The sequence below is a fragment of the Dipteris shenzhenensis genome, chromosome 17, assembly GCF_047967505.1.
Source record: "Dipteris shenzhenensis isolate YYH24624 ecotype China chromosome 17, Dip_SZ_1.0, whole genome shotgun sequence".
In the NCBI taxonomy this organism is placed as follows: Eukaryota; Viridiplantae; Streptophyta; class Polypodiopsida; order Gleicheniales; family Dipteridaceae; genus Dipteris; species Dipteris shenzhenensis.
This window is the reverse complement of record NC_141612.1, coordinates 20,663,441-20,679,137: the sequence shown is the minus strand read 5'-3', so window position 1 is coordinate 20,679,137 and position 15,697 is coordinate 20,663,441. Positions and strand designations below refer to the sequence as shown.

At 40.4% G+C, this 15,697-nt stretch overlaps 2 protein-coding genes and 1 long non-coding RNA gene across 3 annotated transcripts; all 3 read right to left on the bottom strand.

The window, feature by feature from the left end:
- Window positions 1-2,220: 2,220 nt before the first annotated feature.
- LOC147891833 (abscisic acid 8'-hydroxylase 2-like) lies at window positions 2,221-3,300 on the bottom strand. Its single transcript, XM_087387914.1, has 3 exons — window positions 3,213-3,300; window positions 2,636-2,751; window positions 2,221-2,438 (listed from the first exon to the last, which is right to left on the bottom strand). Exons 1-3 carry the CDS (start codon window positions 3,264-3,266, stop codon window positions 2,330-2,332), a joined length of 279 nt encoding a protein of 92 aa, XP_087244040.1. The 5' UTR covers window positions 3,267-3,300; the 3' UTR covers window positions 2,221-2,329.
- A 179-nt stretch (window positions 3,301-3,479) lies between these two features.
- On the bottom strand, window positions 3,480-4,023 carry LOC147891832 (uncharacterized). Its single transcript, XR_015542427.1, has 3 exons — window positions 3,904-4,023; window positions 3,587-3,673; window positions 3,480-3,509 (listed from the first exon to the last, which is right to left on the bottom strand). It is a non-coding gene; the product is annotated as an uncharacterized LOC147891832 (long non-coding RNA).
- A 1-nt stretch (window position 4,024) lies between these two features.
- On the bottom strand, window positions 4,025-5,151 carry LOC147891831 (abscisic acid 8'-hydroxylase 1-like). The gene is made up of 5 exons (XM_087388518.1): window positions 4,904-5,151; window positions 4,490-4,811; window positions 4,225-4,374; window positions 4,083-4,134; window positions 4,025-4,032 (listed from the first exon to the last, which is right to left on the bottom strand). Exons 1-5 carry the CDS (start codon window positions 5,149-5,151, stop codon window positions 4,025-4,027), a joined length of 780 nt encoding a protein of 259 aa, XP_087244644.1.
- Between the last annotated feature and the right edge of the window lie 10,546 nt (window positions 5,152-15,697).

Sequence of the window (15,697 nt, the reverse complement as noted above, 5' to 3'; positions counted from 1 at the left end):
GCCAACGTAACATTGGAAAAATACTAAAAACCATCTAAAAATATATAATAAGTCATATTCAAAATTTGTTTCTTTTATTATGTCTTACATACGTGATCTTCAAAAGATGGTTTTTTGTGCAGTATTTGATGATTTTGACATTGCGAGTGCATCCGGAGCGCAGGCCAAAATCCCCAAATCGACCCTGGAGATACCAAAAACCGATGCCCGGAGACCCGAAAAAGGACAAAAATACTCGAAATGGGAGATTTGCACAAAAACGTGATTTGGCCAGTTGGACAGTGCCCAGAGGCCCGAAAAATGAAAAAAATGCCGGATTGGGGGATTTGCACAAAAAATGCGATTTATTCCAACTGGCCAAATCACGTTTTTGTACAAATCTCCGATTTCGAGCATTTTTTTCCTTTTTTAAGCCTCCGGGCATCGATTTTTAATGTCTCCAAGGGGAGTTTTGGCCCACTCTAGGCATGCAGGTGATGTCAAAATCATCAAATACTGCACTGAAAATCAAGGATCTTATATATGTATTTAATGTGAAGCCTGAGTACTAGATTGACATTTTTGAAGTAAGTATCTGTATTTTATGGCATTTCCCATATTTTGGGTGCAACAAAAATAGGTAAATAGTGAATTTCTTAGAGGGCCCTAAAATGAGTTTCCTTCTTTCCTAATGATAGACATGCTTGGAATCATGCTAATTAAAATATAGTTGGCTGTAAGAATTCAATTAGACACTGTGGAAATGGGATTCTTGCAACTACAGAGCATTCTATTCAACGACACCAAATTATGCTTTTAAAAAATACATATTCTTCAGAGCGTCTATAAGTGTATCTATAAACACATCTTTTTATTTTTTCTAAATTTCTACAAAGCGTCGAATAGCGCATCTAGACATGCATCTATATGCACATCTATATGCTATATAAACATACCTGTAGATGCGGGTCTATAGACACGCTAGTAAGTTTTTTTTAAAGTTCAGTAAACATGTCTGTGTGCACATCTATGGATGCTTTGTGTTGTGTTACTTTCAAAATACATTTTCAATCAATTATCTAAATCAATAATTTAAACCAACCGAGTTAAATCTCATTCAAATCCTTGGAAAGGAGCATTATTTTTAAGAACTTATGAAATGAAAAAGTAAACTATATGTCTATATAGCAACCAACAAAGTTTGATTCGGAATTAAGGGATTATGATTGGATCCATATTATCAATTATAAAATCCAAAATCGTTACTAATATTACAAAGTCACCCCTTCAAGCTGACAAGGAGCTAGCTGGTAGCAAACCTAGTAGACACTTTTGGAGTCATTAGAAATTCCATGGTCCCCGAACCTTATTCACCTAATTTGCAAGATAACTTAGAGCCTATAACCTGCTAGCTTTTTATTGTGAATCCCAAATAATGAATACCTCAAGACATCTACACGTATATTTGAAAAAAAGGCTAGACCACAATTTCAAGACCTCATAGATGACCAATACCATTACAATACCATCCTTTAACAATTACAAATCTTTGGATGGAATTTGAAAAGGTGCATTGGTGAAAAGAAAATTCTTTTTGGTCTAAACCCCGACCTGGAAAAAATTTCCAAATACTTCAATAACATCAAAAAAACTTTGGAGAGAATTCTTGAATCCTTCCTACCTCATTACAATCACATAAAGCCTATCTAAAAGTAAAGTAATATGTGTTCATTGTTATGAAAGAAATAACCAAATCTCCCTTTATTTAGAATCAAAGCTTTAACAATGAGGTCTTAGAAAGTGTTTGTATAGCTAAGAAGACAAGTGTTGAAGATAGATAACTTCGATGATATCGAGCCTTAATGTCTATCCTCCCCTTTGCCTTCCCCTCTTTTTGTAGAACTCTAAATGTAAGTCTTACAAAATCCTTATTTGTGAAATCACCAATCCATAATAAAAAGTGCACATCTTAAGAATCATTCGTGCTCTTTGTAAAAGAAAAAGTATCACCCATGCACCACATGTATATGGAAATCACACCCTTATGTATCATATGGAAAGTAGCACTTTCCATTGTTTGTAGAACTAATCATTTTCCAACCACAAAAGAATAAAGAAACAAGATCACTAGCATACCTTTAAGCACAAATTGTACCTTTACCAAAATTAGATGTTATATTGGCAATTGCTAGTTTGCACTTATAGTGGCCTGGCTCATAATATGGCACTAATGCCAATCATAAAGTAATGAGGAAAACCTCTCAAAGTACCGTGGCACATATGCCAGAATGAAATGGAGTTTCATGAGATTTTGATTCTTTAAAAATCTGGGAGAGCCATGATAAATTGCCTATAGGCATATGCTTGAACTCCTGCCTTCAATCACAATGGGCACACCTCCTTTTGGCCTTGGTGTGCTATAATAGCTAATCCCCATGTTTGGTAGTGTGCTTTTCCACCTAAAAATATTTGAGTGCTTAAAACATGAGAACACACATTACTAATCCCATATGCAAGTAAACATTAAAGTCCTATTATGCTAGAAGTTTAAGAATTTTAATCTTCTAGTGATAACGTAGCATTCTCTTACACATCAATAAGCCATGATCGCTGGATTTTGGAGAGATGATTTATTCGGACAAGAGAGACTACTTACTTGAATTGTAGAGTCATGTGATAAAGAAAGACAACAATTTCCAGCTTTGCAAGATATTGCCCCAAGCAAACCCTTGAACCAGCTCCAAATGCTAGATAGGTGTATGGTTTTAAAGGCTTCTTGACCAACACCACCCACATCAATGCAGTCATAAGATTAATATAAAAAAACTTAGATTATTTGTTCTCACATAACATGCAATATAAACTCCTTAAAGATGTTTCTTTTACAACTCTCTCTCTCTCTCTCTCTCTCTCTCTCTCTCTCCGCAAGACATATGTATGCATGCATATACACATCCATGTTTGCACGTTTACCCTTGTAGATAAAAACATGCATGTTTGGCAACTATAATATTTGTAGCATAGGTAACCATTATTTAGAATATTGGTCTATGTAGGACATTTTTTCTAATCATGGGATCCCCATTTGTATATATAGAGTCACGTGTGCTTTGAGGTTGAGACGAACTTCATGTCAATTAGAATTAACCATTGTAATTCATTTTTGGTCATGTCGTGGTTTGTGGAGGGTCAACAATCATCACCATATACTAGTATAGAGAAGAAGCCCGAACCTTGTCATATCGATCGGGATTGAAGGCGTAGGGGTCTGGGTAATATTCAGGCATGTCATTAGTACCTCGAATATCAAACACAATTCTCCATCCTTTTGGAATATGGTATCCTGGGGCAATATAATATTTTCAATCAGTGATCTCAGCGTTCAACATGGCAACATTGATCCAAAGATCCCTTGAAATTGCTCCCAATCCAAACGCAAATTCATTCTCACCTTCGATTTCGCAATCTTCTTTGACTTTTCTGTGCAACCAGAACACAGGGCTGCCGATCCTCGTTCCTTCGATCACCACCTGCAAATAGACATCTCGTCACTCTAATTTCAGCTGATCGGCGCAATAGGGCGCCTTGCAGAATAAAAGCCAGTTACCTTCTCCGTGAAAGGCATTCTTTTCATGTCGTCCCACGTGATGGCTGAATCGAAAGTCTTCGATTGATACATTTGCTCGCACTCAGCCTACAAAAGATCCGATAATCCAACACGTGAGATGGACGCAGACCCTTGTGCACTAGATTAACTAGGACAAATCGCATCATTAAACCGCATAAATAAAATCCAAAAATACATAAGAGCGGTCGTAACTATTGAGACGGCAGGCTTCATCGACTAGATTACAAGGAGTTTAAATAGTACAATATGCAGAAGTCCATAATATCTATGCAACCCACTGATCTGCCTGTGCTTACCCGAACTCTTTCGAGCATTTCCGGTTTCTCGCTCAGTATCTGGATTATGAATGATATCGTTGAGGTTGTGGTCTCGTATCCTGCTAGAATGAAGGCTATTAAGTTGTCGGTGATCTCCTGTCTAGAGAGCTGAGAATCCAGCATGGATTGTAGAACGTCAGTCCTTTTATTTTCGTGACTCTTCCGTTTTTCTATTTCCTTCTCGAAGAGCCGCACCAGCTCGCGTCGAGCCTGGACGCCGTGACAAATTGTTAGGACGAGAAATGTGGCATGTTGTTTGATCAGTTTCGTTACTGCAATGTTATCATTAATAGAACGTACCTCCAGAGACTTATGGAAAGATGTGCCGGGAATACTTATAGGTGGCTTAAGCATGCCATGCGTAAGAACTCTCGATAAATGCGCCATCTCTTCCATCAACGGCCCCGGCTTCAGGCTGAGCACCATCGCAGCAATGACGTTCGCTGTGAACTGCAAAATGATGATGTCAAGTTTGCAATTCGAACGTCAACAAATGGTGAACGAAACGGAGCTTCGTTCAGCGAATAGAACGGGACTCTTGGCCAGAGAACAGTTGAATGCATACCTTTGTAGCCTCCACTTCGATAGAGCGGGTCTCTCCTACTTTCCAACTGCCGAAAAGATCGGAAGCTACAGCTCCAATCATACCAGCAGAGCCTCGCATGCCTTCAGGAGAAAAGGACTCACTTGTGAGCTGTCGAAGCCGTCGATGTGTTTCACCGTTAGCGATGATCACGGCTTGAGGCCCGAGGAGTGTATTGACGTTATCGAATTGGCAGGCCTGGAAGGATTTGTGCTCCTGGAGAACCATCAATTTGGCAGCTTTGGGTCCCAAAATGAAAACGTAAGGGTAGCCAAAGATGTGGGACTTGAAGATGTCGCCGTATCTGGTAGGGAAACAACGATGAATCCGTCAGCTACATTTAACACAACACTGCAGCAAGGGATACGAAAGAGTCGGAAGAAAATCCGAGGCAACCTCTGACGGCGATCATGAGAGAAGAGGTGAGTTCGATCTGTGGCCATGTAATACATGAAGTGAAGAGACTCGCCGAGGAGGGGCAAACCGAACGATCCAGGAGGGAAGTGCTTGCCATGTGTGGAGCTGCAGAGGTAGCGATATGCAATCCACAGGATAATCGAGCTTAGAAACACTGATTGTGCAACCAATATGTTGTTGTTGGAAGAGAAGAAGCTTGCAGCTAGAAGGTGTAATTGGTTCGCCATTCTCTCCTCACCTCTAGAGATTGTGCGTGTACCGTATGTGTGTATGTTCCCTGATGGTCTTTACATTACGTTAGAAATGTCCTCTTCACCTCGTGATGAACGACTACATCAAGGCGTTACTATTTAAATGAAATAATCCCGGTGCCGCCTTGATGCAGTAGGTTATTTAAATTTAAAAAAAGCATGCCGCCTTATATTCTTGCATTTCCGACTTATATTCCGAAGGGATGGCCTAGCGGGTCTTTTTCATGAATATTTACCCCTTCAATTTCCACACAATAACTGTGTCTCTTTGGAGCAAGGGCCTTCCTCACCAAACAAATTGCCAAGAAACCCATAGAGGGAATCACGTTATCTTTCCTATTACACGTTGACCTCTACCCACAAACAAAGCTTTTGTCACCCCCTTTCCTCCTTCGCCAAAGGCCATGGTTACGTGATCCCCCACATCACTAGCCATATAGAGGGAATCAGGTTATCTTTCCTATTACACGTTGACCTTTACCCACAAACAAAGCTTTTGTCACCCCTTTTCTGCCTTCGCCAAAGGCCATGGTTACGTGATCCCCCACATCACTAGCCATAATGCACTCTACAATTTAGATGATTCAAACAATGAAAACCTCATAATGATCACACCTATGGATCCTAACCATTTGATCCCCCACATCAATAGTCGTCATGCATTGTATAATTTAGATGCTACAAACAAAGAAAGATTCTCAACAATCACACCTATGGATCCATCACTATATAGCGATGGTTCAGGGCACTTATTGTCAGAGGAGAGAAAAGGAGCTCATGGGTGGCTATTTTTTAGATCTTAATAGATTTCCTTGCAGCTCATGTTGTGATTTTGAAAGTGTGCAGATGGAAGGGACGAGTGGAAGCTCATCAGATGATGCGCCAACGCCTGGGAGTGTAGAGTGGCTTACGGAGAGGTTGTATTGTCATTGCACTCATTGCAAGCGAGAAGTATAACATCAACATCATATTGTCATGTGCCACTTGTAGATGTTTGGGGAGGAGCCCGAACCAGTACCCACCATTAGTGTTGCATGTGGTGATGGATCATCGGTAAGTCAATGCTATTGAGTTCATGATTAATATTGGATACCATTATGACACGAAATCTTGAGACAAGATCTTATATTTACACGAAATCTTGAGACAAGATGAGGAGGGTGGCGAGAGTGCGCATATATCTTCACACTTTGAGTAAGACTATAGTCTCCCGGATGTGCTAGATAATGACGAGGGTATGGTGGACATGATGGATTCTATTTTCAGGGACACTACATCACATGTACACGTGATGTCAGAGTCTGAGGTCAATATGCGAGAGTTGCAATCAACACAGTTGTACGAGGGTGCTAGGATGTCTAAACTATGGGCTTGTCTCTCAAACTTGAATCTGCAAGCAAACTATGGGTGGTCGGATATAAGTGTCTCGGCCTTAGTGAGGTTAGCTCCCGTATTAATTTGACTCATTATTTGGATATTGTTTGTTTTGAGAATCATCATTATTCGAAGCCTATGTATGTTTGAATTGTGACTCTCTATTATCATTCTCTCTTTTATCCTCTCTTCTCATCTCTTTTCTCCTCTCTTTTTCTCTTATCTCCTCTTTTCGTCTCTTTTCGTCTCTTTTCTCCTCTCTTTCCTTCTCTTTTTTTCTCTTTTATCCCCACTTTTTCTCTTTTCACTTTCTCTCTTTTTCTCTCTTATCTCCTCTCTTTTTTTGTCTTTTTTCTCCTCTCTTTTCTCCTTTTTCTTCTCTCTTTTTCTCTCTCTTTTCCTCTCTTTTCTTCTCTTTTTTCCCACGTGAAGCTTCAATAGCCTACCATTGAGCAAACAAATACAGGCTTCTGTCACTCTAATTCAAAGAATGCAGGAGTCTTAAATGTTTGCTCAATGTCAGGCTGTAGGATTCTAAGCTTGCTCAATGTCTTACAGGTATTCTAAGCGGTAGGATTAGTGACATGACTTCTTTGTTTCTTTGAGAATCATCATTATTCAAAGCCTATGTATGTTTGAATTGTGATAGGTTGCTCTAGAAGATGTTGCCTGCACCAAATACCATGCCCGCATCAAGAGATGAAGCGAAGAAGATGCTAACAACAGTGGGTATGGATAATGATACCATCCATGCTTGCCGTAATGACTGTATTCTCTTTCGTCGTGAGCATGGAGATTTGGCTAGTTGTTCGAAGTGTGGGGAACAACGATATAGAGATATCTTGCAGGGTGAGCAGATACCAGTAGAGGTCTTGAGACACTTTCCCATCATTGAAAGAATATAGTACATGTTCCGATGCAAATCCATAGTAGAGTTGATGACTTGGCATGCATCTCATCGGTCCACTGATGACACATTGAGGATTCCCATAGATTGTGTAGCTTGGATGCACATAGACAATCAATGGCTGAAATTTGCAAGGGAGCCATGGAACTTACATCTTGGGCTTGCCATGGATGAAATGAATCCTTTCAGGTTACGCTCGACATCTTAGTCGACATGGCCCATAGTCTTGGTGAATTACAATATCCCACCTTGGCTAACAATAAAGAAGGGACACCTCATGCTTGCACTACTTGTGCCAGGGAAGTACATGCGTTGCTTGAAAGGAGCATTTTCAAAGGACAATAAGCTTAGTGGACTCAAGTCCCATGATTGGCATATGGTCTTATAGGTATTCTAAGCTGTAGAATTAGTGTACCGATAATCATGATGTGTTAGTGTAATTATGATTATGTTATACTATTGACATGACTTCTTTGTTGCTTTATAGTTCATCCTCCCAATTACAATAAAAGGGTGCTTACAAGAAGATGTTAGAAATGCTATATTCAAGATCAGTGATATTGTGAGGTATGCTTACTATCAAATCACATTGATTGCATTTTCTTCAATTTAATCTGAATAATCTATAGACTGATTATGAATATATCTTACATGGGTGTGTGAAATAGGTGGATATCTCGAAAATAGATCTCCATATCGAGCATCGAGAAGGCTAGGATGGAATCCATCAAAACCATATGCTTGCTTGAGAAGCACTTTCCATCGAGCATTATGACAACTCATGTGCACTTGCTTGTGCACATAGTTGCTGAGGCGGCCATTGAAGGCATACTCGGTGGATGTTTTTTCTTCAGCAGTTTATGAAAACTTTAAAGGGATTTGTAAGACAAAGAGCAAGACCAAAAGCAAGCATGACAAAGGGATGGCTTATGCAAGAGTCATTAGTATATATCACAGAGTTTCTTGTATCCACGAATCCTGATATGGGTGTGATTGATATTTGTTCTTTATGTCTGAATGTTGTGCTATATTATAAAATATTAGGTCATGTTTTCAATGGAATAACAAGTACCACCAACTATATAGCCATCTCAAATTGTATTGGCATACTTAAATAGATTCAAGAATCTAAAATGTAACCTTGGAAGCTCATTCATGCATGATTCTCTTCCTACAAAATCATAAATAAACCAAAACTTTCTCAAAGATAGAACTTAATGATCATGAATATTATGGATCATTTTACCACCTACAAATATGTTTTGTGTGTCGCTAGAATGATACTATGAAATTGTATAAATTTACCTTTGAATGTAAGAGCTTATAAGAATTTTGATGCTAAATAGAATAACAATAAGATGTATGCATATTTTCTAGCCTTATAAATATGACATCTATAATCTTGCTTTAGCAATGTTGACATTTTAACATTTCACATGTCTTTGGGTGAAGCATTTTTTAGGACTAGAATAGTACTTGATGCATGTGAAGTTTAATGAGTTGCAAACTCCAAGTGCAGAAATATCTCATACCACATGCATTCAAGGTATAATAACAAACCTCTACTTACATATGGGCTAACTAATATTTTCATGCAGTATAGTTGAGCTACATATATACATTCTCATCGCCATATTCCAATCGCTTTCTATCTAATTCAACTTACTAACATGTACTATGGACATGAAAATAATAAGGATATTTATTTATGTGGTATAAAATAAATTTCTATATAAATATCAATATGATAATTTATCAATGTTTGTATAAACAATTATGTTGAATCTATAATTGATAAAAAGGCCAAACTATTTTTGATAATTTTTTCAAAGAGAACAAATTGCCAAAAAATATTTAGGTTAAACTTGGGCTTAATAACCCCAACCACAACAACACAAAGCAACTATAGACGTGCTTGGTAGATGTGCAAAATAGCGGGCATGTCTATAGGCGTTTCTTGAGTAAAGGAATTACGGGCACGTCTAACAGCTCGTCTATTTGTGTGTGTATTAACACGTCTATTTGCGTGTTTAAACTGAGAAAATACGGGCTCGTCTACATTTCGTTTATCAGCGCATCTATTTGCGCATGTATCAACACGTCTATTTGTGCATCTAAACTGAGAAAATACTAGCCCGTCTAACATTGCGTTTATCAGCGTGTGTATTAGGGCGTTTATTTGTGTGTTTACACTGGGAATTAGACGCGTATTTAGACGCAAACCAGAGAATACAGAAAGTGAGATTTTGGTGTGCATCATTGCTTTGCACATTGCTTTCCAAACATTGCCCATGATTACCAAAGCACATAATTTTAACAAAAACATCAATGCTTTTTTGCAAGCCCACATATACAAGAATTAAGTGAGGTGAGAAGAATGAGACAATATGTAAAATAGTTTTGCCAATATCAATGATGGGCTACGGTTCAATCTCATCCTCAATGAGATCAACCCTTGCCAAACTATCTACTTCAAAATCCAAACAAGTGTCTAGATCTACAAATACATTCAACCCACTACTACTTGTGCTACTCATGTGCTCATCGAAATCAGCATCACCGATGGTAGGCTCGTCCTCATGGGTAATTGCCTCAATATTTGTATCTCCTATCTCATGATCATCCTCCTCTCTCGTATTACGGTCATCATCACATCCATGGCCATGATCATCCTCCATATGCTCCATATTAGTAAATGTACTATACATCACTTTGGAACGTGGCATAATCGGTATGACATGCCACCATCTATTATTATCCACCATTGGTTGATAGGCAACCTAATTCAAACACAAATACAATCATGTTATTTTTCTTGCATCAAATATTTAAAAGCGAGTATTTTTATATGTGTGCACAGTACCTGTTCAGATTGTTGCGGTGGTACTATTGTGTCCTTCCTACTTTGCCAAAACTTTGTGGAGTCAATAGTTACAAAGCCACTTGCATGGCGTTTGATTGTTACATTAGGACCTCTTCCCACCACGTCCTTAAACCACTTTACATCCAAAACATACACAAAGAAGCGTTAAAAGTCAAGCTTAATAATATCTTGGATTATGCCACAATAATCATCCATGGCTCCATTGGCTCCCTCAAAGCTAGCAATGATGCCGCAATCTTGTGTGTTTCTCTTATCATCAATCCGTCGTGTTCGAAAATGCTTGCCCTCACACCATATAGCATTGAACATAGTGCACTACACCAAGAAAAAATCAATTAAATAAGCAATCTAAATTATTGAAAGCTCCTAACTTATGCATAACATTCTATATACCGACCTTGCTCATGCATCCCCTAGCATACTCCCATTCTTCCATTGTGATATGCATCCCCTCGTCTTTCTCTACTTTCTCCATTTCATCAAGTAGCCAATCCACACGAATATCTTTTGGAAGTGCTCTTAGATACTGAGGGTATGGCACACGAGATCCGTGGTGTGTACGAAAGAGGGCCCTTTCTTCTTGTCTTCTTGCCTTTGCATCCTCGTATCTTGTCACCCATCTTTTCATCACATCACTATTAGGCATGCAATAGAGGTTGATACTATTATGCAACTCCGTGTCTATTACTTTGTTGTGTCCTTTCCCTTGAGGCACAATAGAGGTCATCCTTAGGTCTTCATCATCTCTCCATAGTCATGGGAGAGAGCTATCCACATCAACAAGAAACTCAGAAATATATACAAGTGACTCTTGTACCAACCAACCCTCGGCCATGCTACCTTCGGGTCTTGCATTTTGTCTCACGAAGCCCTTCAAGGTCTTCATGAAGTGCTCAAGGAAGAACAACCATCGTGCATGTATAGTACCGCATATAGCAATCTCATCCACCAAATGCACTATAAGATGTAGTTGGCTTGTGAGAATAGAACATGGAAATGTCTCCTCCACTAAACAAACCACCTCCACTGACATAACTTGAGCATTCTCAAGCGTGGTGGGATCTATTTCCTTTGAGCTCACATACCTAGAAATGAAAAAGTACAGCATATTAGCAATATGCATTCAAACTTGCATGGAACATTGATACGCATCATATTTTGTATCATGTAAAGTACCTCACAAGCTCGCCCATCTTGTAAATACAATCTTTCACATCCTTCGATGCACTACGTGAAATGCTAGTAGGTAGTATGAACTGAACCCATGACGAGGTGGTTGATTAGTTGCTTATAATTATTCACTCACAAATTTGAAAGGAAAAAGATATTATGCACATAAAATACTTACTTGGAGCATCTTATGCCAATCATGAGATTTCAAGACATATAATTGCTCTACACCTCTTTTCTTGCTCTTTGTAAAGGCTCCCTTCAAACACCTCATGCATCCAATGGGAGTACAAATTGTAGTAATAGCACGCTTCACCATCACCATCTCTAGCTTTGATAACATCCACGGTGTACGAGGTAAAAAAACACGCCCATTTGGTCTCTCTTGTGACCAAGCTTCACGCATCCTCCCTGTGGTACATAGATCCTCCCTTATGCCTGCGGAATCTCGTGTCCCATTCAAATGCTCCCAAATGGTAGATGCCACATTCTTGAAGATATGCATGGGATCAAGCAAGTGATTGATCTTGAGGTGGGACCAATATGGTAAATGATAAAAGATGGAGTATCTAAACAAAATAAAGTGTTAGCGGGCAATCTTTATTTCCAGCCAATATAGCACACAATAGTTACAAACCCTTACTGGCTCATGCCAAGTGGTGGAGTCATGAAACTGTCCCAAATTCTCATCCAATCTCCCGCAGTGAGTGATTGTGGGAGGACTTCATTCCAAGGGGCAACATATCTAGGATGATCAGGTGGGAGAAATCGATGGTGATTCTCATAGATTACCTTATTCAATGCGTCTGCCCATGAGGCAACTAGTGAAGGGCCACAAATAGGACATGCATGGTAACCCGATGTAGTGAGACCTGAACAATAGACGCAATTAAGAGTTGAAGGTGGGTTTAGGGTGCCATATCCTTTGCCTATTCATAATTAGAAGTGCAATGCTTGAACACTCGCCATAGCCTGGGAAGTCATGCATCGTCCACATCAAGACTGCTTTGCAGTTGAAGTCTCGTGATGAGGGAGGCCTGCTCACATCATGCACCTCGATACCTCTCCAAAGTATCTCTAGCTCATCAATCAAAGGCTCCAAATAAACATCAGGATTTTTTACTTTATGTTTCCCTGGAATTAGAAGGGATAGCATAACATGTCCTTTCTTAATAGCCATAGAGGGTGGAAGATTATAATTCACCAATATCATTGGCCATACACTGTAAGAGGTGCTTTTGAGACCAAATGGGTTCACACCGTCCATACCCAATCCAAGTCTCAAGCTCCTAGGTTCTTCCTTGAAGCTTGGCCATGTGTCTTCAATATGCTTCCACGCAGGAGAGTCCGCGGGAGTTCTCCACTTGCCATCGGTTGATCGATGGGAGGAATGCCATGACATGAGCTCTGCAATAGATTTGCACTTGAACATATGTTGGATGTGAGGGATTATGGGAAAATGTTATAGAACCTTACGAGGCACATCCAAAGTTTTGAGATCTGCTCTATATCTTGCCTCTCCACAAGTAGGACACTCTTGCATCCTTATGTAGTCCATGAAACAAAACGCAATCATTGCCACATGCATGAACGCGGCTGGTAATCTAATACTCCAAGAGAGGTCACATGTTGCCTTGTGATATCTCTTGAGGTCGGTAATTTATTCTCCCTTAGAAGCATTTTACACAATAGTCTGCACGTGAAGAACATAAATGAGGAAAAGCATTCGAGTAATGGACCCACTAGCATAATTCACCATGTTTGCAAAATAGACTTTAAAGCTTACTTGAGTAATGCATTCAAACTTGCATTGCTCCATCGATAGAGCATTTGCAAGTTTAGTAACTCAAGGGAGGCACGTAGAACAGAGAATGTGCACCCCTCAAACAGTGGAGTCGATGCTGCAGTAAAAAGATCATCCTGCTCCATGCTATCATCCCTCCCTTGATGGACATATAAATCCCGCACCATATCATCAAACACCTCCTCCTCCACGGCTTCATGAGGTAATGGTAGATGGCTACTATCACCATCACTCCATGCATCCGTAACGGTCCCTCCTGAAGGTCCCACCTCATATCGCCGATGCTTCGGCTCCTCATGGCGAGCATAGGGCAACATATGCGGGTGTGGCACTGCATCCTGTATCAAATTAAAACGGGATCATAACTCAAACATATGAACACCCATAGGTCTCAATCAACCTTAACTTGTAAACCCTTACCATGTTTACGGTCGCATCCCATTCTCCATACTTTGAGATGTGATTGAGTGTAATCCTGCATGCATGATACATGTTTTCTCGACATCGATCACACATACATTTGATTTTTTGCTCCAACCACATTTTGCGATGGTGGATACAGAGGGATTCATTCTCACTGGAGCTATTTGTTGAAGATGAAGACATCCTACAAACAAACAACCCAAAAAATTTTGCTTTTCTTCAAATGTTTAATTTTAAACTCTATGGTGCGTCTAAAGGCACGTCTAAAACCGCATCTGTCTGTTCTGTGGTGCGCGTCTAAAACCACGTCTATTTTTTATGTGGTGCATGTCCACAAGCGTGTCTAAAACCGCGTGTGATCTATGTAATTAGATGCATATATAGACGTGCTATTAGACGCGTCTCTAGATGGGCTTTTAAATCTACTTTTAGCGCGCTCGCTTTGCTTTTCTTCACATTACTTATACTTCGCGTGGCTTGCTTGCTTCACTATTAGTAGATCCACAGTTTCGACACTTAAGAGTAAGGCACCCACACTTACTTCCAAGCTTACACTTAAGAGGAAGGCACCCACACTTACTTCCAAGCTTAAAGGAGAAGAGGGCGAACAAGGAAGAGAAGCAACTTTAAAAAAGGAGAAGAACCTTCCATACCTCTATCCAAGGTAAGTCTTTTTGCAGTTGATCTTCTTTGGAAGTTTGCTCTCTTTGGATTTGTACTTTCTTGTATCCAAAAAACGCATGATTTGGGTATCAGTGTTACGTTTTTGTGTCGAGCACATGTCCTTTTCTACTTTTTAGAAAAGTTCGTTTGTCAGAGTGCGTCTATAGGTGCATCTCAGAGCGCGTCTAAAACTGCGTCTACAGGCGCGTTTAGACGTACGTCTAGCCTGCTTGTAGACATAGAAATCTGCATCTATAGACGCACTGTTATATGCAAAAAGAGATGCACTAATCAGACACGTCTATAGATGCGCTCTGACAGTAATCCTCTCTTCCCTTCCCCTTTCTTCTCAGCTCATTAGTAATCGTCATTTTTTCTTTTTTCCAATTCATCATGTGGCCAGGAAGTGCTTCGGGCTCTCCGAGAGTCTATTTTTAGGGACTTATATAACCTTTTAGGGCACCCTCTTAGTCCTGCGGAGTTATACGGGTATATGATAGGTACTCTAAACACCCCCTAGGAGTCGGCACTACAGACTCCAAACCACCCCACACCAGCTGAGTTTACCCTAGCGGAGTCAGCACAGCCCAGCCAACTACACAACACGGGCCCATCTCCCATGCCATCTTATGTCCCTTCCCCCATGCCGTCTTATGCCCCTTCTGCCATGCTATCTTATGCCCCTTCCCCCATGCCGTCAGGAGGTCCTTCTGTCTCACAGAGCCATTGGCATACTCCTGTGCAGTCGAGACTTGGTTCTCTAGCTACGAGTGGTCCACGTAGTCCCGTGCAATCTCTAGCTACGAGTGGCCAGCGTACTAGCTCGACACGACATGGTAGCAGGCATAGTAGCAGGGAGAGCGGTGGGGGATGCATGTCATAGTGCTTTGGGAGGGGTGGCGGTGGGGACGATGATGATTCAGATGATTTAGACATGACTTTGGGTGATGGTATGATATTCTATGGCATCACTCAGACAGGAGGCATCTTGATGGATGCACGGGGGAAGGACATCATGGCCTTCATGCGCTCTGTAATTGCTAACAATTATAGAGATTGCTTTATCCACTACAAAGACCAGCCAAAGAGGTTAGCTGATGAGACCCTCGCTGCTGTTCGCTCTAGGTATCCTAACCCCCCCAATCGCCAGTTCACAAATAAATGGGCCAAGTCAAAGATTGTTACGATACTTGGCAATAAAAGATCTTCGCTTAAGAGGTAGGCACTAGCGGAGCTTGCCAGGCTTGAGGGAGGTCAACCACCAAGGGGCCCGCCCCACACCACTCACAAGCGTGAC

Bases quoted from the DNA above. Each gene is read 5' to 3' on its own strand.
- LOC147891833 (XM_087387914.1), bottom strand. From the start codon at position 3,266: ATGCCTGAATATTACCCAGACCCCTACGCCTTCAATCCCGATCGATAT. The intron at 2,752-3,212 runs GTTCGGGCTTCT...TTGGTCAAGAAG, and splicing joins ATCCCGATCGATATGACAAG to CCTTTAAAACCATACACCTA. The intron at 2,439-2,635 runs GTAAGTAGTCTC...AAATATTTTTAG, and splicing joins CACATGACTCTACAATTCAA to GTGGAAAAGCACACTACCAA.
- LOC147891831 (XM_087388518.1), bottom strand. From the start codon at position 5,151: ATGGCGAACCAATTACACCTTCTAGCTGCAAGCTTCTTCTCTTCCAAC. The intron at 4,812-4,903 runs GTTGCCTCGGAT...TTTCCCTACCAG, and splicing joins TCTCATGATCGCCGTCAGAG to ATACGGCGACATCTTCAAGT. The intron at 4,135-4,224 runs GTACGTTCTATT...CACGGCGTCCAG, and splicing joins CTTTCCATAAGTCTCTGGAG to GCTCGACGCGAGCTGGTGCG.